Here is a 27,742-nt window from a genome sequence, read left to right on the forward strand (position 1 = left end):
TCACATCCCAAAACGGCGAACGATTCCTTTAGCCGGGCCGGCGGGAGTTTGCGACTCGAGTTGAAATGCCGCGCCGCTGTTGCCCGACCGCAACACTTCTTCTTTCTGTATTTGCACATCAACGTTAAGCTAAATCCTACGTAGTATGAAGCATCAAACTCCACGAGCCAGGATGACAATGAAGAGTCCGGGTCTTTGGTGATAAGATAATAATGTACGTTTGTTTATCCCGGCCTAGATCTAACCAGTGGTGGTATTATTATTATTATTATTATTATTGTTATTGTTGTTAATAATAAGTGTCCTTAATCTCAACTACTTCTGCCGACCCGGCTCAGTACGAGTACTGTTAGTCCTGCTAATATTGACGATTCTCGATATTCAGTGGCACCAAGTAGCTTTAATTTAACAAGGCCCTCGTTGTTATGGGACGCCGTCAATAATGCTTTTCTCCGGCTGCTTTTCTGTTCAACATAAAGCTCAGAAGAACATGTAGCGGGAAACTTTGCCGTTGACAATGGAGAGGGTTGGGGAGGGGGGGGGGGGGGGGGGGGGCGAAGCCAGTTTTAATGGAAATGTCTTATTCCAGAGACAATGAACTTCCCTTTCGTCGACTCTGAACTTTCATCCTCCACACGGACCACGATTGACAGCTGCTTCGGAAACTATCATTTGCCTTGTGGTTTTATTTTATTAACGGACTCGCTCCGACCGGTTTGCCGTTCAGTTCCTCTGTAACCTCATTTTTTTATTTTTTTATTTTATCCTTCTCTTTCTTTTCATATCATCCAAACGCAGCACCATTCATTGCCTTGCTTTGAAAATGTAATCTAGGTCGGTGTGTGTGTGTTACGATGCGTCTTCCACTTAAATAAGGAAAGGAGGGGGAGGGGGGGGGGGTCGTGCAAAACAAGTGCGTACAGCGAAGTATAATCCATGAAGCTAACTACCCAGAGAACCTTGCCGCGCTGCTGTAGGGAAACAGAAATATATATCGGCTTAGATTTTCAGGGCGGACGACCTGAAGGGAAGCAGGTTTGTTGCAGTCATGTATATACACATAGATCCATAAACTTAAGCTTTTCATAATAACTGCATAGTCACAGCAACTAGTCGTAGATAGACGCTGGTAAAAGCTACTTTATGAAGAATACCCTCGTGTACAACCACGGATATTATTATGGAATATGTTCATATTTAGGATTAGAGCTCGGATGTAATCTGGATTTTTTTTTTTTTTTTCTGATGTGCATTTGAAAAACCATGTTACAATTTTGTTTTTGTTTGTTTGTTTTTCCCACAAATCCAAGTGGTTGGAAAAATTTCTTGTGTACTCCCCCGCAGACACTGGAGAATAAAATAAGGTTGTTGTTTTTTTTTTTTTTATAAAATACTGCTTATTTTCCTTTTAAAGACTCGCACCCCAAAACAGACGAGCTTCACTGCAGCGGCGTTCCAGGTTGGAGCTCAACGAGTCAAATGAAACAAACTCCAGACACAAATCCTCACATTCAACTTTTCAATCTTACAAATGTGAATTTAATCAGATAATTCTAATTTTATAAAGAAAATATTGTGTAAATCATTGTATTATATACAGAACATTTACTGATATAATAAAAGAATTATGCAACACGAGCCGATGTTTTTTTTGTAAATTTTGTCGTCATTGAACATTGTCAAGTGTTTTCTCTTTCACGGAAATATTCAAACAACGATATGATGGGCCAAAGTCAGTCGGGGCAGTGCTGACCCGTTCGATGGCGCCATTCGATCGTGGCTCGTTTTGAAGGTTGCGTAACCGCTGTGGAGGCAAGTTTACGGACAATAAGGTCATAATGTAGGTAGTTTAATCGCTTTAATTAATAATAAACAACAACAAACAAAAAAAAGTCAGCAATAGAATCGTGCTACTTTCAAAGGTTGTTCTGGATTACTGAAAACTAGTTTTAAGCCGATGTCAGTCAGGTTCCTGCTAAAGTTTCACAATAAAAGCCATAAAAGCCTAGTGGGCTTTTCATTTGAAATGGATACAGGAAGTTGTTGCGGAAACGCATCATGGGCAAACTGGGTAGCGGATCGAATCGACGCTTTCGACTCGACGTGAATCAATCGATACACCTTAAACGTCAACAAGACCATGGCTCTGTTGAGACGATTGGATCTCGAAGAACATTCACGTTACAAAACACTCGTTTGATACATCATGGAAAATATTTAACAACCGTAGCGGACGGGATTAAAGTATCAAACAGGGAAAAAAAAAAAAAAAAAGCTTTTAACTGTTTTAAATAACAGAATCCTTGACTGGAGGCGGGCTCAGATTAAAACCTGGTTTACATTATAACTGGTTTAACTTCATCCAGGTTAACTGTGACAGGCACACGTTTGAACACATGATATCTCATTGAATTGAACCGATGAAAACGCATAGTTCATTTCCTATTTGGATCTCTGGACCCAATAAACCAACCTGCAGCACCGGACTATTGTTTACCCGGCGGCTGAAGATGTTACAAAACTTTTATGAATCTATGCACGTGTTGCAACGACAGATTTTTTTTTTTTTTTTTTTTTTTTTTTTAATCTTTATTGTAGACTTTGTGGAATCCTCCAACGACAGTAAAAGTTTTATTTATGCGAGAGGATTATTCCGAAGTATTTTACGGGGGAATTTGTTTCATCCTTTCCCCCCGCAGAGGCGAAGCGTGTTAAGTGGACACGTGCGAGGACCGACGGGTCGGTTAGTTCCCGGGGTCGTCCGACCGGTTGGGCGAGGAGCTCACAGCTTGGCGTAGTCCTTCAGGATGACCTCCAGCTTCTGACTCAGCATGATGTTCCCTCTCACCTTCAGCTTCCCAGAGAAGAACGCCTGGCAAAACAGCAAAGACACACTTGAGTCTTTTTTTTTTTTTTCCCCCCTCCCTCCGGTGAAGCTCGAAGTCTTCTCCGTTTGGTAGCCGGTTGGCCGTTACTCATTTTAAAAAAGTAAAGTGGGGGAGGAGGGGGTTCGTGATGACCCCCTGGACGACAGCTGTCCTTTTCAACTCCTGCGACTAATCTTTCTCCAGCTGCTCCTTTCATCGTCTCCGAGACGGGAAAAGACCCCCCTCCCGCCCCCCACCCCGAGGCATCCGCAGCGCCCCCCCCCGGCCCGGCCCGCCGACGCTCTTTTTTTGTAAAAGAGGGGAAACGCGCGGGCCTCGGATCGATACCGAGCGCTCCGGGAAGCATATCAATCCCGCGCGCCGACGGTCGCTCCCGGTGACGGGCGAGACGCTGCGGACGCGGCGCGGGGGGTAGCAATCAATCGACTCCGCTTGTCGAGCGCCTTCTGAAACGAGCTCTTGACAGATCACCGCTTCCATTTTGCTTCTTTTTTTTTTTTTTTAAATCCGACATCACACGATCGAGGAGGAAATCATTGCCGACCGAAGGGCTCCTCAGAGGCGCTTTTCGCTTGAATTCAAACGTACGCGGCGGCCGCCGTACCAAACGTCATTTTAGCATCCATCTGAGCGGATAAAAAAAAACAAAATAAATAAACATGCAGAAGAATAAACGAGGTCGTTCGCTGCGCGGAAAAGTAATCGGCCTTCTTCGTGGGAACGGGCCGCGGCGCCGGAGGTCGACGGCGACTGCTCGCCTCACCTTCTGAGGGTTGAGTTTCCCCTGCACCACCTCCATGAAGTCTTGGTCTGACACGGTGAAGGTCACGTCCGCCTTTCCGCCGGGAGGCCCTTCGTGCAGGGAGCCGCCGCCGTTCTTCAGATCAATGGCTGGGGGAGAAAAGGGGAGGGGGGGGGAGAAGATGGAGGGAAACCGTGAACGCTTGACAGGGCGGCAGTTTGCTGCCGCGGCGACGGCGACGACGACGGGAGGTCGGAGGGGCTGGAAATCCATCGCAGAAACTCTCGAGAGTCGCTCACGTCGCCGTAAACGTAAGGGAGAGAGCAACCAACCTGCTCCGTCGGATAGGTTCTAATTACGTATTAGATTAATTAATTAACTAATTAGTTCTAATTACGACCAATCACACGGAAAGTCTTGAGTTCCATCCTCTGCGGGAAAACTCGGACAACCTCACCGCCCGTTTCCAACAGTTACGCGCAAACAGGTATGGAAACTAAAATATTCCGCACATCATCAACGCCCTTAATTCTCACGACAAACTGCCTCTCGTCTCCTCGTCTCCTCTCCTCGTCTCCTCATCTCCTCCGCGCTCTTGCCGCCGCAGCTTTCCCGGCTTTCATCGCCACGCCAATCGTGTTTTCTATCGCACGCTCGGCAACATTCACGGTCGTCTTTTATTATCTAACCGTTTTGTATTTTTTTTTGTTTTTTTTTTAAGCTGCCTTCCTGCAAAAAAAAACAAAAACAATTTCCTTTTGCGTGTAAAAAAAAAAAAACACAAAAAAAAACAGTGCCGTAATGATGCGTCCATCGCGTTTGCGCGGCATTCTCGGTCCACTCACTCCACTGCGCGGCGTTCTTGCCGTCTTTGGTGATCTCCCAGCCGAACACGGCGTTCACCTTCTTCACCAACTCGGAGCCCGAGTCTTTGATACGACGACCGATCTCCGCGAACACCAGCTCGCTCTGAAGGCCTCCCGCCTGCACGGAGGTGTGAGAAATAACGACAACAACAACAACAACAAAAACAACAACAAAATACCGCTCGTCTACTTCCGTCACCCGCAGGACTCAAAAGGGGGAATCCGACGAAAGGGAACGAAGGGAGCGCCGGTCGGCCGAAAGGAGCCTTTTCACGTCGACGTACCCGAGTGAGATGTTCTGGAGGAGCTCCCGACGACGCGCCGTGTAAATCCACGTAGGCGCCGGCCAGCACGACGGCGTCCGTCTCCTTCACCTGCGCCAAAGAGAACCAGCGCTGGTCGGAAAAACGAAGAAAACGTTCGGGGGGGGGGGGGGGAGTTGAGCGCTCGACACTCACTTTGCACTGGACGTGAACTCGGTTCCCTTCTCTCCACATCTCGGTCCGCAGCGACTGGCCCGGCATCACCGGCTTCACGAAGCGAACCTGAGCGAGAGGGACAGGAAGACGGTCCGTCCGCTGTTGAAAGCATTCCCGCCGCAATTCAGACAGAATTTGGATTCCAAGCCGAGTACGACCCTTTTGAACCGCGAGCCTGGCTTTGGCGCTCACTCGAATCTTCCCTGAAACGCACTTGAGCCACGAGCTTTAGACCGGTGCGCTCGGATCATTCAAATTTGATCTGACTTGAGATTGTTAGATGTTGCAGGGTTTGGCGCAAAAGACGACGACGTTAACCCAAAAAGCAACTTGCATTTCGACTCCGAGGCGATCAAAAATTGAAAAACGATTCGAGAGAAACGCTTTCTTTCATTGGAGGGGATTTTTTTTTTGACAAAAACAAATTTAACTTCAGATTCACTCGGATTAAGTCATTATAACTTGCGGCCAAACAAAATGTTTTTTTTTTTTTTTTTCTTTCCCCTTTGGTGATCTGTGTTCAACTTGAACAACAAGTACGGACTTCTTTTTGTCAGTAATTGTCATAAAAAAAAAAAGAAACGATGAACGCAACAAATTCTCCTAAAATCACTCTGGTGGTTTCTTGCACGAGGCCCAATTACTTTGAAAAAAAAAACAAAAAAACAACCAGGAGTTTACATCACCGGTAACGCTCACCTTGATGGCCTTGAACCTGGAGGGGTCGTTGTCGGCGAACTGCCTGAGGACGTGTCTCGCCGCGAAGCCGAACGAGCACAGGCCGTGCAGGATGGGAGCCTTGAAACCTGACCGGATAGGTTACACGTTCAAGAAGAAATGAAATCAAAACATCATTTGACCTATAAAAAAAAAAAAAAAAAAAAAAAATCCCGGGGAAAGATGGGGGAGTCCTGCCCCCCCAAAAAAAAAAAATAGCATTTTGACACCCGTCGAGCTCCGACGGACGGGACGGACGCTCACCTCCCATGGCGGCGAAGCTGGGGTCGATATGAAGAGGGTTCCAGTCTCCACTCAGACGGTACAAGGCAGCCTGTGACCGCAGGGCAGACAGACCTTGTTTAGATCTATATATCTAATTCATAAACCCCCGAACTCTTCGTACGCAGATGTGGGATGAAATTAAATTATCATGAAGGCAATAGAAGAAGACAAACTAAAATAAGAATGTCTTTGAAGTGATACAGTCGCAGACGTTTAAATTGCTTAAGGGATTCAGGTTGGTCCCCCCCCCCCCCTCTTTCTTTTATAATTTTTTTTTTTTTTTTTTTTTTTGCTGCATCATGCAGTCAGCGTTCTTCAGTGTGAAAACCTTATTCGACACTTCTTCACATTTTTGTGTAAAACTTTATGATTATTTCAGAGGTGCAAAATAATCCTGCACCACAAACCCACACGGGCGCGCTCACTTGGTCTCTTGTGGTCGAATCAATCATCACGGCATCTGGGGCGCGTTTAGGAGGAGGCACGGGAGCCTGGAGGAAGCACAACACAAATCAGAGGGGGGGCGGGAGAAAACAAAATCTAATGTGAGGCAACATTTAAGAACGATGTCTTATTTTTGTCTTTGTTTTGTCAAAAAAAAAAAGCAACTCGAAAACATACTTTGGCTTTGTCGGAGCTTCTCTTCCCTCCGAAGCCTCCGGCTCCGACCACAAATATTGAAAACTGGTTGTAGCACACCAGCTCAGCGCCGCTGTAGGTGTTCACTGAAAGGAGCACAAATGTCACCGTTTTCAGCGGCAGAGGAAATATTCTTCACTGGAGGTAAAAGCAATGCCACAGTTTAATAATAGTGTGTTGTAAGCAAAAAACAAAAAAAACAAAAAAAGACCTAAATATACACCTCATGCATCAGAGTAGCCCTTGTCACTGGTATAATATTATCAATTACATTTTTGGATAATAAGTACTGTGTCAGCACCATATTAATGTTCTGTTCTGACAAGCTGAAGCAGAGCAAAGCTTCATTTAATTAATTATTTTGCATTTATTTTAATATGAAATGGGTTTTTTTTGTTTTGTTTTGTTTTTTTACAAAGTATTTAGAAAGACGTCACGCCTCAAGGACACACCGTCTTAACTCGCAATAACTTTACTTAAGAGTTTAACAGCAGCCTCCTGGTTTAGTGTGTGGAAAAAGACATTTCATAGAATTCCCCTCTGTGAGAGCTCGGGGGAACCTCAGGTCCCACGTTATTTATTTGAACTTGGATTAATTATAGATCAGAGGCCTCCAAATATCATCCATCTCTACGCAATTGTCAAACAAAAGTATGAGCTGTTCTCTCAGTCCATTATTTCAGTCCCTGCAGACACAGGCTGTAAATCGACTTGTATTAATTCAGCCTGAAAGGCAACTTTCGAGAAAAGACACGTTAAAGGGATGAAAACAAATGAATGTGGAATAAATACACTAAAGGTTGCGCAGCCTGAAGGGCGAAGAAACTCACCATCCAAGAGGATGACGGCTCCGGAGCCTTTGTCCAACACGTCTGCTATGGTGGTCTCGGAGGTGACTGTGCCTGGAAATGGATTTTTTTTTTTTTTTTTTTACTCTAAATCCTGCCGGTGCTGATGATTACCGATCTAACGGTGGACTACGTGACATTACATTCAAGTCACAAAGCATCCCCCGACCGTCATTTACCAACAATTGGAGCAGTTCTGAGATCTTTTCACAATCCCCAGCAGCCGGCGAGCATCTTCGTTTGAAATTGATGGAAGGAAAATAAGACAAGTTTTATTTTCCTTGCCTGCGGTTTAGGAAGTTCCCAGTATGTCTTTTACAACGTCTTTTACGACATCTAATTATACGACGCCCATATGTCCTTATCTTGTGACGTACAACTGAACTCAGATGTAAAGGGAATGGGGGTGGATGTCAACTGTTTGTCACACTGTATAAAAGCTGCCCTACGGAGGAGAGACGCTGAGCAATGCTGGACATCCTTCTTTGAGTGTGCGTGTATTTGCTCCTTCTTGCAAGAATAAATGTCCGATGTGTTTGATTTTGAACGCAGCCTCCGAGGAATTTTTCTAACAGAAATGTAAAAAAACAGAGTCGCAATTTTTTTTTTTTCCCCCAATGGAGCAGACGATTTATAGATGGTTACTGGACTCTTGGAAATCTCTTCCCAAGCAGCGGCGAGCGTTGTTAAACGCCCGCCTGGGCTTCTGATCGATTGTCAGGGATTTATCTTTGAGGAAAACAAAAACAAAGGCTCTGTGACTGGAATGTAATGGCGACACATGACTGAGTTCAGACTGATCCGTGCGTATCCATTTCTATGGTACAGACACGGCATTATTGAAAATATAATCATACAGTTCAAAATACATCATGGCTTAGGAGGTAAATTGGCTCAGAGTTCAGATTCTTACAGTAAATGCATCATAAAAATGGGCCAGTAAAGATCTAGTGTCAAGTCTAAATTAGCTATTAAACTCAGATTGATCCCATTTACAGTATTTGACATGTTTTATATTGTAATTTAGGTTAAAAAAAAAAAAAACTCAGCTACGCTCATAAAATAGCTTTATTGCACTTGTGTAAAATCTACAGTAATGACAACAAATTCTTCCAGTGAGTAATACTAATCTGTATATACTGTAGTTCAAAGGCAGAGTGGAAATACCTGAGGTTGGCAGCGGTTTGTAGAGCTCCAGATACTGCTCTCCGTGCAACACCTGACACAAAACATTACAACAGCTGGGATGTATCTTCACACCAAAGTCTTAACAGCTCATTAGCACGAGTAATGAGTGTCCTGCTAGTTTCTTCATGTGTGAAATAAACCATATGGATACAAATATGCGTGAGCATATGCACAAGCAGCAAAGTCAAACACACTTGCACATGATACAGACATTGTTGTGTGTGTGTGTGTGTGTGTGTGTGTGTGTGTTTTCTAACCTGTGTAAAATCTATGCTGAGTTCAGGGATGGAGCTCAGGCCTCCGTCCATCATGGCTGCCTGGGAGAGGATGACCCCGAAGGTGGGGAGGCAGCTGAAGTCTGGATGGCCCTCATACAGGAACCTGCATTCCAATGGACGTGTGAAAAAGCACACTGCTGTAGTTTACGGATAAAGACAAATGCAAACCAACAGCACAGATGGCCGCACAGGCGTGTGTACCAGCCAGGGTAGATCCCAGTGGGGTTTTTTTTTCCTGCGTGCAGGTCCAAGGTTAAAGTAATGATTTAAACAGTGAATATTAACTCTTCGAGCCTTTTGGGCAGTAACACACCTGAGATGATCCGGGTCCTTGGTGGACATGCCGACCCCCAATGCATAGAGGATGCACTGAGTATGGGTGAAGCTGAACGTGGTTGGTGGTAGTTTTTGTCCCACTGCCTTCATCTGAGAGGAGAGGAGAGGAGAGGAGAGGAGAGGAGAGGAGAGGAGAGGAGAGGAGAGGAGAGGAGAGGCAGAAAAGTGATCCTGTGATTTAAACCAAGAAAATGAATGTGCAGTTTTCAGGGTTTGCAGAAAAGCACTAAAGATCATATTACGGTAGTTCAGCTCCACAGATCCTCTTGAATACAAATGGTGAGACACAGTATAGTTGGACCTGAGACACTAAGGCAATTCTTTATTTATAGAGCAACTTTCTAAATAGTTATATGTCTTTTATAGGATGCTAAAAGAAGTAAAAGCATTAAAGAACACGCAGGGGAGCAGTAAGAATATTTAAAGAGCAGCTCTAAATTGATTACAGCTTCAAGTGTCATTCCCTCTGTTGATGCTGGCTTATTAAAATACCTCGTCCTAATGCGCTTCAGGTGTCTGCAACAAATCTACAAATAGACTTTGTTCCTTGCAAAGATGTATTTAAAAGTTGATTTAAGCGCAGGGAGGCCAACGGTAAAACGCTTTGAGACCGCTAAGGTGATAAAGCATATAAGTGCAGACCATTTACCATCTGAAGATAATAGGAGGCTGCAGCCATCCAGTTTGAAAAAAAAACTAATCTTCCAAAGTCCTTCTAGTATGAAATTCCTCTTTTTTTCTTTTTTTTTTTATCACTATCCTCCAGTGCAGGGAAACACAAAGAGGGAATTCTCCCATGAAATTGTCATTACTGAAGAGGATTTCTACTCAGTTTGTAGAAATGTAACTAAACAAAACGGGCAGTAGATGTTGTCACACACTACTTACAATAAAAGTGCATTAAAAAGTTGAACATGCAATATGAAAATGAGCGAGAAAAAGGTGGTTCCGTGGTTCATGTTGGCACCTGACTACTGCTTTAAGACCGACTTTTTGACCCTGTTCTTTCCCAATTTTTAGAAGAGTGTAAGACGGAACAGGCAGCCTTAATCAAAGCAAATAAAAGATACAGGTAGGAAAATAAACTGAGTCAAACAACTTGCAAAATGCTATAAGTGCATCTTCAGAAGACTGTATCAGAAGATCTGAGAAGCTTCTCGTCAGATTGAGTTGAACCTGTGATCATCAGTAGTCATTAGTTTAAGGACCTGTGAGATCTCACAGAGTTAAGAGGAATCAGCAGTTCAGAAATGTCCTCCCGGGTCGGACCGGGCAGAGCTCAGTGAGCACTCAGCACAATTTTAAAACGGACCCTGATCTTGACGGGTGGCCAGCGCAGGGAGGCCGGACACTGAGCGCTGTTCGATTTGTGCTCGCGCTTCTGTTCCCGAGCAACCAGAAAAAAAAAAAGGGCTGCGCAGAACAATGCCAGTAATCAAGTGTTAATGATCCAAAGTCCCCGATGCCTTTTAAAGCTCAGGCAGGTGGAGCCCTTAGCTGAACCGTAAAATGTTTTAAACCCTCATTAATCACAGCCTGAGGTCATACAGCAGAGCTTTCTGAGTCAAGACTCAAATCAATTATTCATTTTCCATCAAAGCTCCTGTGGAAACATGAGAAACGTGCACCAGCAAAACTAATCATAAAAGAAAGAACATCTTAATCTTTAACACGCATTTCAACAATTTATACAATAGTTATGTTCCTCTGTCTTTGATCTTTTTTCTTTTGGTCTTGTGTATATATACACATATGACATGGGTAGGCGTTATGTAAACTTGTTCTGCAGGGCCGTAGTCAGGACTCTCCAAATACTTGGTTTTTTTTAACCTCCTCTAAAATCTATAATTTCCTGTAATGGATTTTTCATTCATTTTCTTCAAGCTTTCTCCAGAAATCAGAAACCGTTTAGAAACTAAACCCTAAATAAGCTTAAAAAAAAAAGTTAATCAACACTGGGTTACATACTTCATTCCTGCAAAATTTTCAAAAGTAAATTGAACTCTCATTAAACAAAATGTTCCTGTTTATTTTGCCAGCATGACGGTGTTGGTTCGGCGGAGCTCCCCGCAGTTCTGAAAGATGAAATCTAATGTGCACAAGATGGCTATAAAACTAAACTATAATATCCTGAGTGTGTGGACTTTGGAGGCTCCATAAAATGTCACGTCTCACCCCCAGGAACTGAAGTCTGCTCAAGATGTAATGAATCCAACATGTGTCTATTATTTATTTATTTACTAGACTGTAATCTAAAAGTAGTGGAAACACATTCCCATTGAGTTTTAACTCAAGAGAATGAAATCCCCCTGTGCTGCTAAAGAGACAAGACACATATTGGTTCCACACTGTGAAGTCAAATGGAGCAGAAGAAGAGGAGAGAAGCCACCAGTTCAGCTTGCTCCTTTATGTCAATTTGTATTATAACATTAAATAATTAATTAATTAATTAATTATCTATTAAAAATCCTCTAAAAGTGCACTATGAACACACATCTGTGGCATCATTACAGACATAAAGTCCTGCAGTTGCTCATTTCTCATATGAACCACAACTCTTGAGCTACTGTTCAAAACAATATGGCTTTGGCAGCATGGTGTGATTCACCCTCTGCATCACACCACCTCTCGTCTGGTCCAAAATCATCATAAAGCCTCTGGAGGTCCGTTTTTTAATTAAAACTGCATTTCAATGCAGATGTGGGAAATATTGCGTTAAGAACCATTCCAACATCACCGTACTGAGGATTTCAGGATATATCCCTTAATCAAGATCAGGATTAGACTTGAGGCAACAGCGAGTTCTGTTTTTTGGGTCATCCCGGTGGTCTGGTTGTTTAATGTTGACCACATAATCACGTCGCCTCTCTCCTCTCCTTCATTTCCTGTCTGCTCTAAACTGCAGTTCATCTAATCAAAAGGTAAAATGCCCCAAAAATGAGTGAAAACGTTTTGTTCTTTCCTTCTTCTTTTAGTCCCTGTACAACTTAGTTACTTAAACTTAAGGCTTCAAATAATTATTATTTGAATAACCAATATTTTCAAGATTTATTGATTAATTGCTTTTCCTATGAAATGACAGAATGGTGATCACAATATCATGGTTACTCAATTATAAAAATAGTTAAATAGAGCACTTTCTGTTGATCGACTAATCAGTTGTTAAAACGTTTTCGTTCTGTTGGCTTCGTGATATTTGACATACAGTGAAGTCTTGTTATCCCATGTAGCCAAATATGTTGGCGTGACATTAAAAGCAACTTGATCTGATATCTAAATAATACAAAACCTGTTGGCAACATTGCAGTTTCCTGACTTGTACATTATTGCATTAAGACTATGGTTTAGTTACAGACTCAGCTGCCTTTCATGTTCTACCGTTTTGTTTTCAGTGACTGTTTTTGAGGTGTTGATTCAACTTTGGAGACAGTTTGTGGCACCAATTAACTGCATTATAAAGACAGGTGTTTCTGATATTTTGTCCAACCCACTTACAAACCAACAAATAGCTCTGTATAAAGTCACACCGTTCAACTCCACCACAAATTACAGTCTCTGTAATTGTCATACAGTTGAATTAATGCCTCGAGAAAGAACCATTATAGACTTCTTATGTTTGCTTCAAATACATAAATATAATAAACATCAATATTTAGGACGATTAGACCGTTGTGCGGTTAGAGAGATGTATGACCTGAAATTAATGCAAAGACAGCAGCAGTACAGCGTAGCATTACATCAGCAATACATCCATCATGTACCATGACAACGACTGAGAACTAATAAGAGTGTGTCTGTATTTGTGTAACGCAAACACACAGGTTTGCGCAGCTATCCTTGTCAGGACATCACACTGACTTCCATTCCTTGTGGACAGCAAAACCTCAACTTTAACCAGGACCTCAGATTTCACATTTTGCCTCATAAGCCTTTGTCCCCATGAGGACTGTCCGTCCAGACAAGTTCCATGTTCATACCAGAAAGGTCCCAATGACGTAACAAAAACACACACACACACTGATACCAGAGTGTGAGCGTACACCGTTCAACATTTTAGGTCCTGAGCCTTGGTTTTATTGAACCAGGCTAGGGAGAGCTGTTAAGGTCTGACAGGATGTACAAGAGGACAATTTTATCAAAAGTGAGTCATGCACCATTTTAAAAAGTTAAACTTGGCTACAGGCGTACACAGACCTTAAGACTAAGATACAAAATGTCCACTAATTTACTGACTGTAAAGTTTACCAGGGAGTATTATTAATGTTCGGATTTCAAACAGAAAATAGAACAATCATGACCTAAATACACAATAACGTGTTATGCATATAGATATTAAAACAAATTCTCCTGCATCGTACTTCCACTTTTTGTACAACACTTTCGGTTATGTATAATTTATAGTTTTTCTACTTTTTACATCTGAATTGTCCGATGTTACATGTAATTTGTGCCTTTTGTTTTGTTTGGTGAACAGTCTTTCTACATTTATTGTGTCTTTGTTAGAAATTCTGGGTGTCTTTTTGCCTTTTTACGGATGGTGTGGCAACAATTTTATATATATCGTAAATTATAACCATAAACCCAGCAGCTCTCAACCAGTGGGTCGTGACCAGATTTCGGTTGCAGGATGTACGTTAAGATGTACATGTAAATCTGCCTTTCTAGTTTTTGGGGGTTTTAGACCTAGTTGCCCTTTTTTGTTTATTTCATGTTTTCAACATTCATGATGCATTGTGTATTACTGCAGTATTTTTTTTGCTCAAAATTTTCAAATATTTTGACTGCAACTCAATGAAGAAAATGAGGAAAAATGTGAGTCCTGAGGCAAGACCAGTTGAGAACCACTGCACTAAGCCAATAAGACGCCCCCACTGTGTATGATTTTGATATCAGTCCAGTAATGAGTAATATTTTTATGCAATTATTGCCTGATACTGATAACCTAACCGATGCATATTCCAGCAATCTCCTCGCTCCACTGAAGAAAACATTCTTCCTGAATACATTTTCATTGTTTATGTTGTGATGATTCAGATGCTTAAGAAGCCATTCAATTTATAATACAATAACAACACAATTCAGCATAACTGTTTCTAAACAGTTGAGACATTTAGAAACAGGAAGAAGGAGGTTTAGTCATCTGTATTACACATACCTGTTAATGCAGTCGAACTGCTCCATCCAAGTAGCTGAAGAGACTATGAGATGGTGGCTGTTTGTGTGGATAACTATTTTAATTGATGTAATTCTACTTGTGGCTCAATGATTTATTTAAGCAGCTCAGCCATATGTGAGCTGTAACTAGTTCATTTTCTGTGACTCGGGATAGGGAACACAGTGAAGTGAAGGAGCACCTACCCAGGGTGTTGTCACTGCACTGTTGTGCTCCGACATCTTTTGTACATCGCATTTTAAAAGCTAATCTGAGTCGGCACTCTGGTGCGTCACCATTTCGTATTTACAGGAGACATCAAAGCACTTATGTATATGTTGTAGGAGCTTTGCTGAGAAGGTTATTATCTTCCCTGACTAAATACAGTGTGGTGGCATTAAAGAGTCATGAGTTGCCGTGTTTGAAACAGTCTGAGAGTTTACAGCTCCGCGCTTTCAAAAGTCATTATCAACCAACCGTTACAGACACTACTACAGTCTCAGCAGGAAGAATGAGAGAGTATAAGCAAATGAGATGGAGAAAACTGTGATGGACGTCACGTAAAAGTGGTAAAAATAAGGGTAAGAGCCGCAGAGGCCAGAACATAACGAAAGAGAAAGAACTAGGATTACCGCTTGGTGGTTGTTTTTTTTACATTTTAAGTGTTAGCTTATTTTTCAGTTCCCATACACATTAGTCATTTCATAACACATTATTTAAATGATAGACTCAAATACTTTCCTACTTCCTCTTCCACAGCTGGTTGAATAGCTCTTAAAACACCTTAATGCTCTTTAGAATTAATTATAGCTTCTTCGTGTCACTACAATCAGCATTTTCTAATCATTTTCTGACATCGCCGCATACAGCAAGAAACAACAGTTACGAATTTTCTTAATAGGCCTTATTTTACGGTGACATTGTAGACTGCAAATGTGAGGAAAGAGAGCAGGAATTTGAGGAATTTAAAGTCAATGATTGATGCAAACTTTCCAAGATCAGTACAAATCATTTATATTACCGTCAAAGACAAAAAGAATCAGCAGTGGCCGCCTCTACTCACAGGATTGATCCCTGATCCTGACGCCAAAGAGGCTTCAGCCACTGTTGGATTCGCGCCGACTTCTCCCTCTGACTCCACTTGAGACATCACTTCGATAACAGACTGCAGAGACGCTGTGCAAAAGAAAGACACCAAAACACAAAAGATGAGGTGACAGATACAAATAATTCAGTGTCACCCATTACACCCAGGAACCTCTGAAACTACAGACCCTGAAGAAATATAGAGATACTTACATACAGAAGATGATACAAATAGTTTATATTTCTGTGAACAATCTTCTAGATTGCTGGCTGTATCTGGGCAACCATCCTTCATGCATCGTTAAACTAACCCAGGTTTGTATTGTGTTGATCCTGTTAATTCTCAACTAGCCAACATTTTTCCTCAACAATAGGTGGAGAGTTTATTTGTAATCTTAGACAACAGTGCACTCTCATTTTGCAGTAAGTGCAGCAGGAGTAGAAACTATAATCAGCTCTTATGATTGGCTGGAATTTAAAAAAAATTGCAACAGATAAGGAAACAATATTCCTTAAAAAAAATATGCTAAAATAATGTAATGTTTGTGGACAGTTAGATGAATACTTAACATCTTTGTTTAATCTGTAAATCAATTTCCGCTTTGATTTGTATAACCTAAAATGAGCCAGCTGCTGTCGTTGGCTTCATATTTTGTAGAAGCATAATTCCTTAAATGTCAAATCTCTCCTCTTGAGGGAATTGACTGTATAAAGTCAAATGTATACAGTTTATATTAATTATATAAGTACTTTTCTGACCTTTAAGTGTTCACAAAGTGCTGTAATTAAACAACAAGTTATCAAGTTTCACTGGTTTGAAAAACGAATAGCTGAAATTATTTTTTCTTGTCGAGATTAAATCGTTATAATATTGAAACCACACCAAGAGAAGGTAAAACAGTTTGGTCACCTAGAGGGTTCATTATGAAAAGTAATCATCCACATAACAATAGTTAAAAAATTAGCTTCTGCAGGAATGAGTTTACAGATTTGCAATCTAAAGTTAAATGGATTCAGGTAAAGCTAAATCAAATTCCAGGGCGATGTTAACACACAGTATGAATTCTAATCCAACACAATCTTGTCCAGAAGCAGCTTTAAAATCAAGGATGTGAAATCAATCTGCGTTAACAATACCGGTTCTCTATTCTAACATCAGTTGTTTACATACGACTGGAAGTCCACACTGTGTTTTCAGTTTGCCTAAAGACGGTCTAAATATAGAGCGCAAATATATCCACCGAGGTAACACAAGATTTGAATACCCATGCAGATTCAGGTAGCGCAAGCAAAGGAAGACAGCCGAGACGACCGAGGAGCAGAATCCGAATGAGCCTGGGAAGACCAGGGCATCTCATTACCGTCACTCAGCGGCAGGCAGTTACAGAACACAAGTAGCAACAAGTCTCTGTAATAAGAGACAAATGAGGAGGTACTACAAAGCCATGCTAATGAGACCAGCTCCTGCCCTGTGGGACTGCCACCCCCGTTTAGTTAATGTTAACACCGCCGCCCTCACTTCGAATGTACATCTGAGAGCACAGAGAGGCTTGAGGAGGCAGAGAGGAATAATGAGCAACATTTGCCACCCTTTTGTTCACACTCTACATTGAATTCACCTTGGCTCCGTCTCGCCACCGTTTTCGCTTGATCTCTAACACCATCTGCTCCTCACACTGAGTGACCAAACTCACTGTAACTACAGATGAGCTGAGAGTAAAAGGGTTAAAAACTGGTAGTACAATAAAATTATCTCACAAGAGCCCAGTCATACAGTGTGACTACATGACAGCTACAATGGCCATGTGCTTTTCTATCATTCGAAATGGCAAAGGTAAGTCCACTCCAAACGAACTAAGCACGACTTTAATTGTCAGTATGTCCCAACGGAATGACTAACAATTAATAACTTTCCCTTTTCTCCTTATAAAAACCTGCCAATGCCACACTAAACTAGTTGTCATTATCCCCATACAAATGTAATTTTTTACAGTCCTATAAGGTCAATTTCAGAAGAGGTGGAGGTGGTGGAGGACTACAGATACTTAGGTGTTCACTTTAACAACAGACTAGAGTGGAAATATCACACTGAGGCTGTTTACAGGAAGAGACGGAGCAGAATGGACTTCTTAAGGAAGCTGCGGTCCATTATTGTGTGCAGCAACATGTTGCATATCTTCTACCAATCTGTTGTTGCAAGTGCAATTTTCTTCGTGGCCATATGTTGAAGCAGCATCAGAGCCAGTAGCACAAAGAAACCGAACAAGCTGGTGAAGAGTTGGTTGTTAAGGGGAGGATGTTTCACAAACTGCTCGACATACAGGACAACCCAACATGACCTGCTGGTCCGACAGCAGAGAGTTTTCAGTCTAAGGCTTCTTTTTTTTTTTTAATCGAGTACTATAGTGCTGCGTGTTTTGTATGCGTGTATTTATTTAACTACCTATCTATAATCTAAGTGTCAGCTGAACACCTATAATGAATTGAGGAGCTTCCTAGATACTGCAGCTAACAGTACTGACAGTGTCTTCTCTGTGTACAATCCGCTGTCACATGTCAAGACATGCGGGTACCCTGTTGAACCCACCCTTTTAAACAGACCTTCTTCTGATGATGTGATTGTACACAGCGTGTTAAGAAGGAAGTCCTGTTAAGAAGCTTTTCCACTGCTAAAATATTTTTTTTAAACATGAAAGACCAATCTTTCTTCAACTAAGTTCGGCTACTAAAGAACAAACTGTGTAGCCATTGAATAATCTTTAGTTTGGATTATTCTGACTCAACATAGACTGAGTCAAACAAGTGTGAAAGTGTGATCTGGACTCCAACTGCTGTGTGCTAACGGCTTTAAAGAGAAATAATCATGTTCACAATGAATAAATGACTAGCCAGGATAAAACACATTAAATTAATTCTTATAATTTCGCAGTTTTCATTTTCATAAAGACCTCTAGATTATAAACGGGGATTTTCGTGTTTTTTGTTTTGGAGAGCACCTGCGACAAGTTCACGTTCAAGCTCAAGCACACACGCACACGGGCCCATGCACTGTTAAGTTGTGGCTCGTTTCTAAGGTTGCGTAACCACTGTGGAGGCAAGTCTACGTACGATCGTCAATCATGCAGCCTAGAGTTTAATCGCTTTAATTTAATGAAGTCAACAATAGAATCCTGCTAATTTCAACGGTCCTTCCGGATTACTAAAAAAGTGTTATTGTCTGATTTTAGTCACAACAGGTTCCTGGATATGTTTCACAATAAAAGCCTTGTTAGGAAATAAAAGGTTTCTGTCTACTGAAATGTTAGAGGGCTTTTAATTTGAAACACATACAACAAGTGTTGAGTTTCTATTAACACGTAATGCAGTAACTTTAACAGGGTAAACAGTAGTGGATCAAAAGTCCATAAACCAATCAATACAATTTAAATGTCAATATAACACCATTGACTATTCCAGGTGTCTTTGTTGGATCTCTTGCATGACATACACACGAGAGATGATTGGCTTCAGCAGGACTACACCTATGACCACAAGAAAATGTTACAACACAACACCTAATACATAGTTCTCATACAAGTGTTCCAGGGTGAATGTGGGCTACGCACATTTGTTTTAGTAGGTCATCGCGTGCATGAGTGAGTATTTGGCCCAATGCATTACTGACCTTGTACCGTAGTGGGCTTGGTGGCGTCTGTAAAGTCACAGATTCTGTCCCACTCGTCCCTGACGCCCTCAGGGGTCATGGCTTGGTTCTTTTGTCTCATGACACGGCCCCGAGAACGCTCCCAGCGCACTGCGCACACGCACGCACACACACAAATAAAGGGGTCACTGCGTGGTGAAAATCACACTTATAAAAGTACTATTGAACCAGAGGCGAATGAATATGATAAATACGTACAGACATTTCCTCAGGGAAATTACACGGTACTCACGTTTACCAATCCAGCCCCCACCAACCTGAATGGAGATGAAACAAACCGATAAGCAAACACACAGACATCGTCTCTTCATGGAAACTGGATACGTTAGTGGTACGTTATTGCTCTCAAAGAATAAAAGAAAACAATGACAGAAAGCTACAGGCAGTTAAGTGAGAGCGAGGCGTCACTTATCCTATGGAGGAGAAACGAGAGAATGTGTTTGTTTTTCTGCATACCTCAAACAGTCCTCCATTTTCTTTGCATTGTTCATGACAGAGCCAGAGAACCATAGGAGCAACATACTCAGGCTTCAGAGACGCCACAAGATCTGAACAGAAAAACAAAACAAATGAATAAATAGGTTAGAGCTTCTTTTTATTGCACTGCATCTGCCTTACAATTGTGTTAAAGAAGAGCTTCTGCCTCAGTGTCAGTGCTTGGTTGTTAGTATACTATTAAAGTGATGCTGTGTTTGTTTAGGTTGTTTCATTTCAAAATACAAGCATCACAAAGTCTGAGTTATCAAATGAACTTCAAACATTTGTCAAGCATTTTATTTTAAATATTACAGATTTTTTTTTTAAAGAGTCATGTAATCACTTCCTATGATAATAAGCACATCACAGAAAAAGCTGGAAATTTAGCTCTCATCTTTTTTTCCTTCCATTTTCTGAACTTTAAGAACTACACATTAAAAAAATGAAGTCCTATAATTACACAATAGCATTAATACTAATATTCAGCAGGACAAATAGCACAAAACCTACGCTGATACTGGTTCCTGAGGCAGTAAACAGAACAACTTCTGAATGCATGAGAACAGATTTCTGGTCAGTTTAAAATTAATTTTGGATGAATATTCATAAAAGCTGGTGTCCAGTAATTTGTTACGAAACAGATTCCTAACCCTGCTGGAATGCAGTCAGTGATTAAAAATAGCACTGGCTTATAATTCCCTTTATGGACCATTAAAGATTTTACACTAAGCACCATATGTGTGCTGAAAATATCTGTACCCTGGTGGTAAAAAAAAACAATCCATTCTGCTTTGCTGCTCTCACCAGTGTTCAGCATGAGGAGTTTTGTTGTTTGTTTTTTAGAAAAGTCTGAGTCAGTGAAAGCCAGCATATGGAACCAAGTCATTTACTAAGGTGAGGCCATCCTGTGACAGTTGGCGCCGCTCAGTGTGACAGATGCTACTGCAGATCAGCACGCCAGGGCAACAAAACCATTCCTTTAGTTTGTCACCGAGCACCCCTATCAACAGAGCTGTTGTCACATAGCACGGACAATCTGCTCAAGAAGTGCAGACTTTTACAAACACTGGGTTTTGTGGGTTGGAAAAACAGGTCTGTATGGGCACTTTTAAAACGCAGAAAGCAATGCAAAAAAGCATTAACTTTTTGGTCCAATATAAATATTTAACATACAGTGTCCTATGTTTGAGCTACATTTCACTGTAGGTATCTGATGTTATGTTTAATGTTATCTTCCTCCTTAAGAAATATTATTACCATAGTAACTGTAAGTGTTTCATTAGCCTACTTACTGTTTAAATAAAGGGCTAATACATTAAAACTTTTAAAGCACTTACAAGGCGCATGATTTCATCATGTCCGTTGGAACAGCAAAGAAAACACAGCTCTTGAATATTAAATGACAAATTTGCATGTCAAACGGGAGTGCTGTTGCCTCAAATTTTGTAAATCAACATTACATGGGCATTACATTATGCAGGTGCTCTGAAAAAAGCTGTGGTTAAAATCCATTTGCCTATTTTGGCCTATCCGACAAACATGCATATGTGAGTGCGTGCAGCCACATGCCAAAAAGAAAAACCACAGCATGCATTATATAGACTACATCCATCTCTCTGTTTACCTGGGGGCATGACAGTCTCCGTGAGGCGTGACCCGGCAACAGGAGCAATAGTGTTGCAGGTGATGTTGTACTTGCTTCCCTCGATTGCCAAGGTGTTAGCCAGGCCCAGCAAGCCCAGCTTGGCAGCACTGTAGTTGGCCTGGCCAAAGTTACCATAGATGCCTGCGGCTGAAGTTGTCATAATGATTCTGACCACAGACAACCCAAGGCAACAAGTCAATGGTAATGCAAAGTGACATGCATCGCAATGGAGTAATAGAAGACACAGACGGCCCTCACACACAATCTCACAAATTAGTACACACTTTTCATGCATGCATAAACACACAGGAGTATGCATATGAAAGATATGAAAGCATCAAGTCATGTAACACTAGCCCATTTACACACTCACAACTGCTGTATCCCAGATACAGAACAGCACACAGTAAATCTACAACACATTTGAATTAAGGAACTGGGAGTGTATGGTGGGTATATGTAGGAATATAATCCAGTACACACAGCAAACACGCATCCTGCCACTTAAAATTCTGCTAGGAATCTCACGCAGAGAGTTCACCATAGTGAAGTAAATGTAATGAGGTTAAGTATCAATGCTAGATTAACTGCAGGAGACACCTGCAACATGCCGCCTCGCTGGTCATAAGAAAGTAGTGATCCATATCGCAGCACACTCGTACTGTAAACTGCAATGGAACCACCAGGGGACTGGCAATGATCAAACATTTTTCAAATCAATAACTTTTATGTGCCAAAGTCTATAAATGAATTACTGAGGGAACCTTTCATACTCTCCAGCATTACCACAAAAAGTTTTTTTTTTTTTTTTTAACCGAGCATGACATGATAAAATGTTTAATTGGGGACCTAATACAGAGGATAAGCATGTCTGTGTGCTCCGCCATGCTTCCATATATAGAGAGAGGGAGGGTCAGGCCAAGGACCTTTCTGCTCTTCATTTCTCTCTTCTGTGGCTTTGAATGCAGCATAAATTCATGACCGTGGTGACAAACAAAGAATGAAAATTGTCCGTGAGCATTGCAAAACATTTATACATACTACTAAATCTGAAACTTGTGTTAACCACACAACACAATATGCACTGGATGTGTGTTTAAGTTGGCCATGTCTTCATTTATCCATAGCGTCTTAAAAACAAGATCAATACTAACTGTATCTGCTGCATCGTCACTACTTCAGTATAAATTATCCGCTGGATTTCTTGCCTCTCATTCAAGTAGAGAAGAATCTCGGAGTGCACCTTCAACTCTCCCACTTCAGACCAGTGGATATTTGAATTTTTTATGATGTACTACTTGAAGAATGAAATGAGTCTGCACAGACATCTCTGCTGCTTCTAGTGGAGTCATCTTTAAATAGTATTTAAACTGTTCACGGAAGAACCTACAATGCTGCAAAACCAAATTAACGTGTTGCTTTCTCTCTGGTAATTTACATATGTATGTCAAATTTGCTGTCTTGGGCTTTTATCAGTGTGGATTTTTTTTTCCAGTTCTCCATCATTAAACTAGTGGTGCTAGCAATTAAGCAAACAGTATAAAGCAAATGGCCCAAGTGCATTCACGACATGTCCAGTTTAAGGGTGGATAATCTGAGCACAATGTAAGGTGAATGTCTCAAAGGTGTGGTACTTAGTCTCTTAATTAAGGTATGGTATGTTTTGTAACATTAAATAAATTAACTACAGCGTCTCCCGTTCCCTTGGTAAGCCAGGTGTGCTTGCAATTTTGCGGATTGCCATTTTAACGGTAGATTTGCCAAGTAGTAGGAAAGAACATTTGTCTGCAGAGGAAATAGATCTGCTTGTGTGCAGATTGCTGTTCACAAAAATATTATTTCACATTGTAATTTTTTTATTTTTTATCTTTTACATGTTTGGGCACTGCTGCATATCCTTGTGTGTGTGTAACAAGCAGAGTGAGTGGGCGTTGTGCACCCATCCATGTAGCGCACATATGACTCTCTTCATTATGCGGCCATCCAATAAGAGTAAACTACTGAGCCACTGACTTAAAACCAGGTTTTTATTTGTCAGTCGCACAATTGTTTTCCAACTGCCTCAACTCAAGATAGTACTGTGTCAACAATTGCATACATTTGCTATTTAAACTACGTGGGCGCTAGACAGGAAAACGACAACTGTGTCAGTCTGACGCAAGCAAAGACACTTAAGTTGCAGCACTTTGTGTATCTATGTAAGATAGAGTCTATTAAATAACTAAAGTCTGAGTTATAATACTATTTTTATAATATTGTGACAACAGACATGCTTTATTATGTCCAATTCATATCCTCAAGAGCCTACTTAAAGTGGGGAGCATTAAAACCCTTTTGAATGTCTTTGGTGCTTTAGCTGACGCCTGAATCAGTCCTTACCACACGGCCATTTACGTCATACTGATATCTCCTTGATTAAAGTCCAGCAGTGGTCTGTCTGCTGAGGATACTGTAACTTTGTTTAATCTAAAAAAAAATCCCACCAACGTAATAGGAGGATGACACATATTTTTTACCCACGTCAATAGCTGCTACAAGCTGCTGCGCTCTTTACCTGCCAAACTTTTGGTTTTTCATGTGGTTCCAGGCAGCTCGGGTCACCAAGAAGGAGCCTCTCAAGTGAACTCTTTGAATCAGGTCTGAAATGCAGAGAGAGAGGAGGGACAGAAAACCAACACATAACATTACACTCGTCTGTTAGTTCACATTAACAGTGTGGATCAGATCCAGCTTACAGTAGATTTTTAAACTCCTACACAGACAGTCTGTTTTTTCGGCATAAGGTCTTTCAACCCAAGCAAAAAACAAAAATTGTTCTACATATAGAACAGTGACGATCCAAACAACAGAAAACAATGAGTTGCTATGAGATGACCCAATACACAGTATGTGCTAAAGAGAGTGACGTGAATGTAAAGATCAGAGATGATTTATTTACCCCAATCCATGTCACTCGTCCTGGCAAATGACCGATCACGAAGTATCCTTGGCAAATAAAAGCCAGAAAGGGTTTTAGTCTTTTCAGACTGTGAGCCAACACTTATGGTTCTTTTTCATGATAATAGTGGCCCACGTTCCTATTAATATGGTAAAATGCACTAAAACAAAGTGTGACTAATGCTGTGAAATGACTTACCCGGCATTGTTTACAAGAACATCTGAAAGAAAAGATATACCACCAGATTTCATGAATTATACTAATAACATTATTGACAATTATTTTATTATAATAATCCAATGATACATTATTTACAGGTTTCCCACACACCTATTTTTCCAAATGCATCCAGCGCTGTCTGGATCACTTTTTCTCCATCTTCCACTGAATCTGTATGCACACGACAGAAAAGGTCTTTTTTTTTATAGATAGTTTTACAATTGATGTGATGAATCTGAAATTATTTCACATAACTGTGTTTCCAAAAGTCTGTCCATTGTTCTCAGCTATACTGTGCCTGGTTGTATTTAGGTTTCTACATAGAAAGGATGTGACGTGTAAGTGTTAAATACTACAAGGTAAGTAAAGTGTAAATAAAACAGATGGGAGAAGAGAAGAGAAAAGAAGAGGCCTATTCCAAACTTCTCACCATAGTTCGCCACAGCCTTGCCTCCCTTGGCTCTTATCTCCTCCACCACCTTATCAGCAGCTGCAGAACTCTTTCCGCCCCCTTTAGTGTCTGCCCCAAGGTCATTCACTTTATTGCAACAAGAAGAAAAAGATTAGCAAAAATGGGGCGAGTTCTGCAATTCTCCACGAGTGATTAGGTTAAAAGAAGAGTGAAGCTAAGCTGATTCCTTGTCAGAGTTAGGTGCCAGCTCAGTCCAGCAGCAGAAGTTATTATTTTGAGAAGGGCAAATGTTTATGCCAACATCTGCAACTGTGAAAAAGTAACGTCATTACCGTGACCTTCATTGCAATGCACACTTCTTCATGACATTTTGAAGTCCAATATATCTCAATCTAACTTTTTTTCCACCAATTCCAGTATCTAAATTCAGGGTAATTGATACCAGTGATCTTTATCGCCCACATGTGAAATCTGTAGAACTAACTATGTGAAACTAATGGGCATATTTCTCAGTTAACATGAGATCAGGGGTCTCTCCGAGTGTTTCCACTGCGACTGAATGAATATAATTGATAGCAGAAGTTTGGTCATGTCACGGGGATACCTAATCAAATTAGTGGGTTAAAATCAATCTGCAATATTGGACCTGTGCATCTATGCTTAAATCAAAGCCAGGACACCTCTGAACCAGCAGTCATCTTTAGCAGTGTAATGCTGGTGCAAGGTTTTACTCCTGCTCTCATGTCACACAGATAAAGACCACTGCTGCTGCTTTTGTGCGGAGTCAGCAGCAAATTACCTGAACCTCTGACAAAGATTTTGATAAGATTACATAAAAATGCACATTAAACTAACAAATTGGGGGAGAATTTGAATTTATGTTAAGCCAAATATTAACACAAATAGTGACATGACTGTCTCCACTGCAAACAAACAAAAAAAACTACATCAGAGGTTACAAGGGCTCACTTTTAGCAGGTAATTCCCTCTACCTGCTTGCGCTACGCATAATCAGCAGATCCACTATATTCGTTCTAAAAACAAAAACAAAAGGTATAAGGAGCTTAATGTGAATATCTTGTATGTACCTACTACTGAGGCACCTCTTTCAGCAAAAGCCAGAGCATATTCTCTGCCAAGGCCTGTGGAAAGACAAAACAGAAGAGTGAAGGGCCGAAACACAGGATTTAACACCCCCATCTGGATGTAACACCCCCATCAGGATTTAACACCCCCATCAACCCCCATCTGCAAGCACTGTTGTGGTGTTCCCGGCATGTGACCTTTCACACACTTCCACCAGTGTGATTAGGCATTGCAATACCTAAACTTTGCACCCTGTGTTCTGTAAATGAAAAGGCAAAAGAAAAGAAAAAAGAAAAAGAGCATCTTGCTCGACAAATGAACACAGGTCATGTTGAATAGTTCATTCTACACACTTCCTAAATTGTTCACTTTCACGACATTGCAGCCCTTTCGACGTTGTTAGCAGTCAGCAAGACACCGAGATTGACAGGAGGGTAGCTGATAGTGCACGCAGACAAACAGCAGATTTGTGCACCCGCTTGTCTTAATAACTTTGCTCACACACTTAACAACAAATACTCCACAACTAGCAGATTAGCATTCAGAGCTAACGTCACAAAAAGCCACTTTCGCGTCAACACAATCGATCACCCTCTCACGGTGTTTTTTGGGGTTTTTTTTTTACCTCCTCCGGCCCCAGTCACAAGCACTACTCTTCCCTCGAATAACAAGGACATAGCTATGAGACGTTACTGTCTTGTCTGTGAGCAGGACCGACGCAGAGGCGACAGTAGCTGAGCTGCTTCTGAGGACGCAGCAGGGAGGCAAAGTCCTGCACGCTCCACTTCCGCAATTACGAGAGGACGTTCTGAGCAGCGACCAATCAGAAACCAGGAATGTATCAACACGGCACCGCTGTTGATTTTTTTTAACACATGTGGTCTGCGTGCTTTGATCACATGTTTTCATGCGTTCAGCATACTCTGGTGTATATTTCATGCTGCACAAATGTTCCATTTATTTATACTGCATTGTACACATGTTTGTTTTTTTTCCAATATGTTTATTGTTTATTATTTATATTGTTTACCCTCAGTGCAGGAAACAGCGCTACCACAGGTCGTTTGGTCCCGACGGATGTCGGACTGTTCAACACCAGCATATCATAATGTAACACTGTACGTCATAGCTCCTGACACTTTTTTTTTCACCACAAGGTGTATTTATTTATTTTTGTGTATATAGTTTATATGTGTGTATATATACATTGGTCTATATTTTGTATTACCCCCCCCCCCCTCCCTCCCGCTCCCTACACCACCCTCCCCCCCAACACCCATCTTATTTAGATTGTATGCGTATTTTGTAATTTTTTTTCTTATTGGTTGCTTACCTTTTTTTTTTCTAACTGTATTCCTATGCTGCTGTGACGACTAAATCCCCCCACTGTGAGATTAATAAAGCCTTATCTTATCTTATCCCACCTTGTCCCACAGGAATCAATAAAACGTGTCTGGCTCTGATGATTAAAAATGTGTGTAGCCTATTTATTTTGATGTGTTCCAACAAAATAGGGAAACATTCACTTATATGATAATCATGATGACTGGTGTGAATCTAGTCGAATACGTCATAATATCTGTTATGTTAAAACACTGTAGTCTATTTGATGTTGCTTCTGAGAGGTAATATGACTTGAATATGTTTAAACTGTAAAAGGTTTCAACTTGATGACTGGTTGAAGTAGCAGCAGTGCAGCTAATCTAATGACTGGGAGCAATTTGGATATCATAGTTTTTCTGCAGATAATTAATTGAC

The 27,742-nt window shown here is 41.1% G+C and overlaps 1 protein-coding gene across 1 annotated transcript; it reads right to left on the reverse strand.

Annotated features, from left to right (window-relative positions):
• Positions 1-1,365: 1,365 nt before the first annotated feature.
• hsd17b4 (hydroxysteroid (17-beta) dehydrogenase 4) lies at positions 1,366-26,746 on the reverse strand. Its single transcript, XM_069138464.1, has 25 exons — positions 26,610-26,746; positions 25,987-26,040; positions 24,917-25,024; positions 24,598-24,657; positions 24,466-24,487; positions 24,268-24,314; positions 23,884-23,968; positions 21,309-21,496; positions 19,664-19,755; positions 19,440-19,464; positions 19,169-19,297; positions 15,482-15,594; positions 9,244-9,356; positions 8,910-9,033; positions 8,632-8,683; positions 7,447-7,518; positions 6,599-6,702; positions 6,403-6,468; positions 5,957-6,026; positions 5,675-5,781; positions 4,955-5,041; positions 4,781-4,870; positions 4,476-4,614; positions 3,652-3,779; positions 1,366-2,872 (listed from the first exon to the last, which is right to left on the reverse strand). The coding sequence occupies exons 1-25, from the start codon at positions 26,659-26,661 to the stop codon at positions 2,783-2,785; spliced, it is 2,217 nt and encodes a 738-aa protein (XP_068994565.1). The 5' UTR covers positions 26,662-26,746; the 3' UTR covers positions 1,366-2,782.
• Between the last annotated feature and the right edge of the window lie 996 nt (positions 26,747-27,742).

This window comes from Embiotoca jacksoni, unplaced genomic scaffold (assembly GCF_022577435.1).
Source record: "Embiotoca jacksoni isolate LCO1_2020_lvr unplaced genomic scaffold, fEmbJac1.0.p SCAF_8, whole genome shotgun sequence".
Lineage (NCBI taxonomy): Eukaryota > Metazoa > Chordata > Actinopteri > Embiotocidae > Embiotoca > Embiotoca jacksoni.

Excerpts from the sequence above, each read along its gene's own strand:
- hsd17b4 (XM_069138464.1), bottom strand. The coding sequence starts at position 26,661 with ATGTCCTTGTTATTCGAGGGAAGAGTAGTGCTTGTGACTGGGGCCGGA. Across the intron at positions 26,041-26,609 it reads TGTGACTGGGGCCGGAGGAG|GCCTTGGCAGAGAATATGCT; the intron begins GTAAAAAAAAAA and ends GTCTTTCCACAG. Across the intron at positions 24,488-24,597 it reads GGATGCATTTGGAAAAATAG|ATGTTCTTGTAAACAATGCC; the intron begins GTGTGTGGGAAA and ends CTTTTCTTTCAG.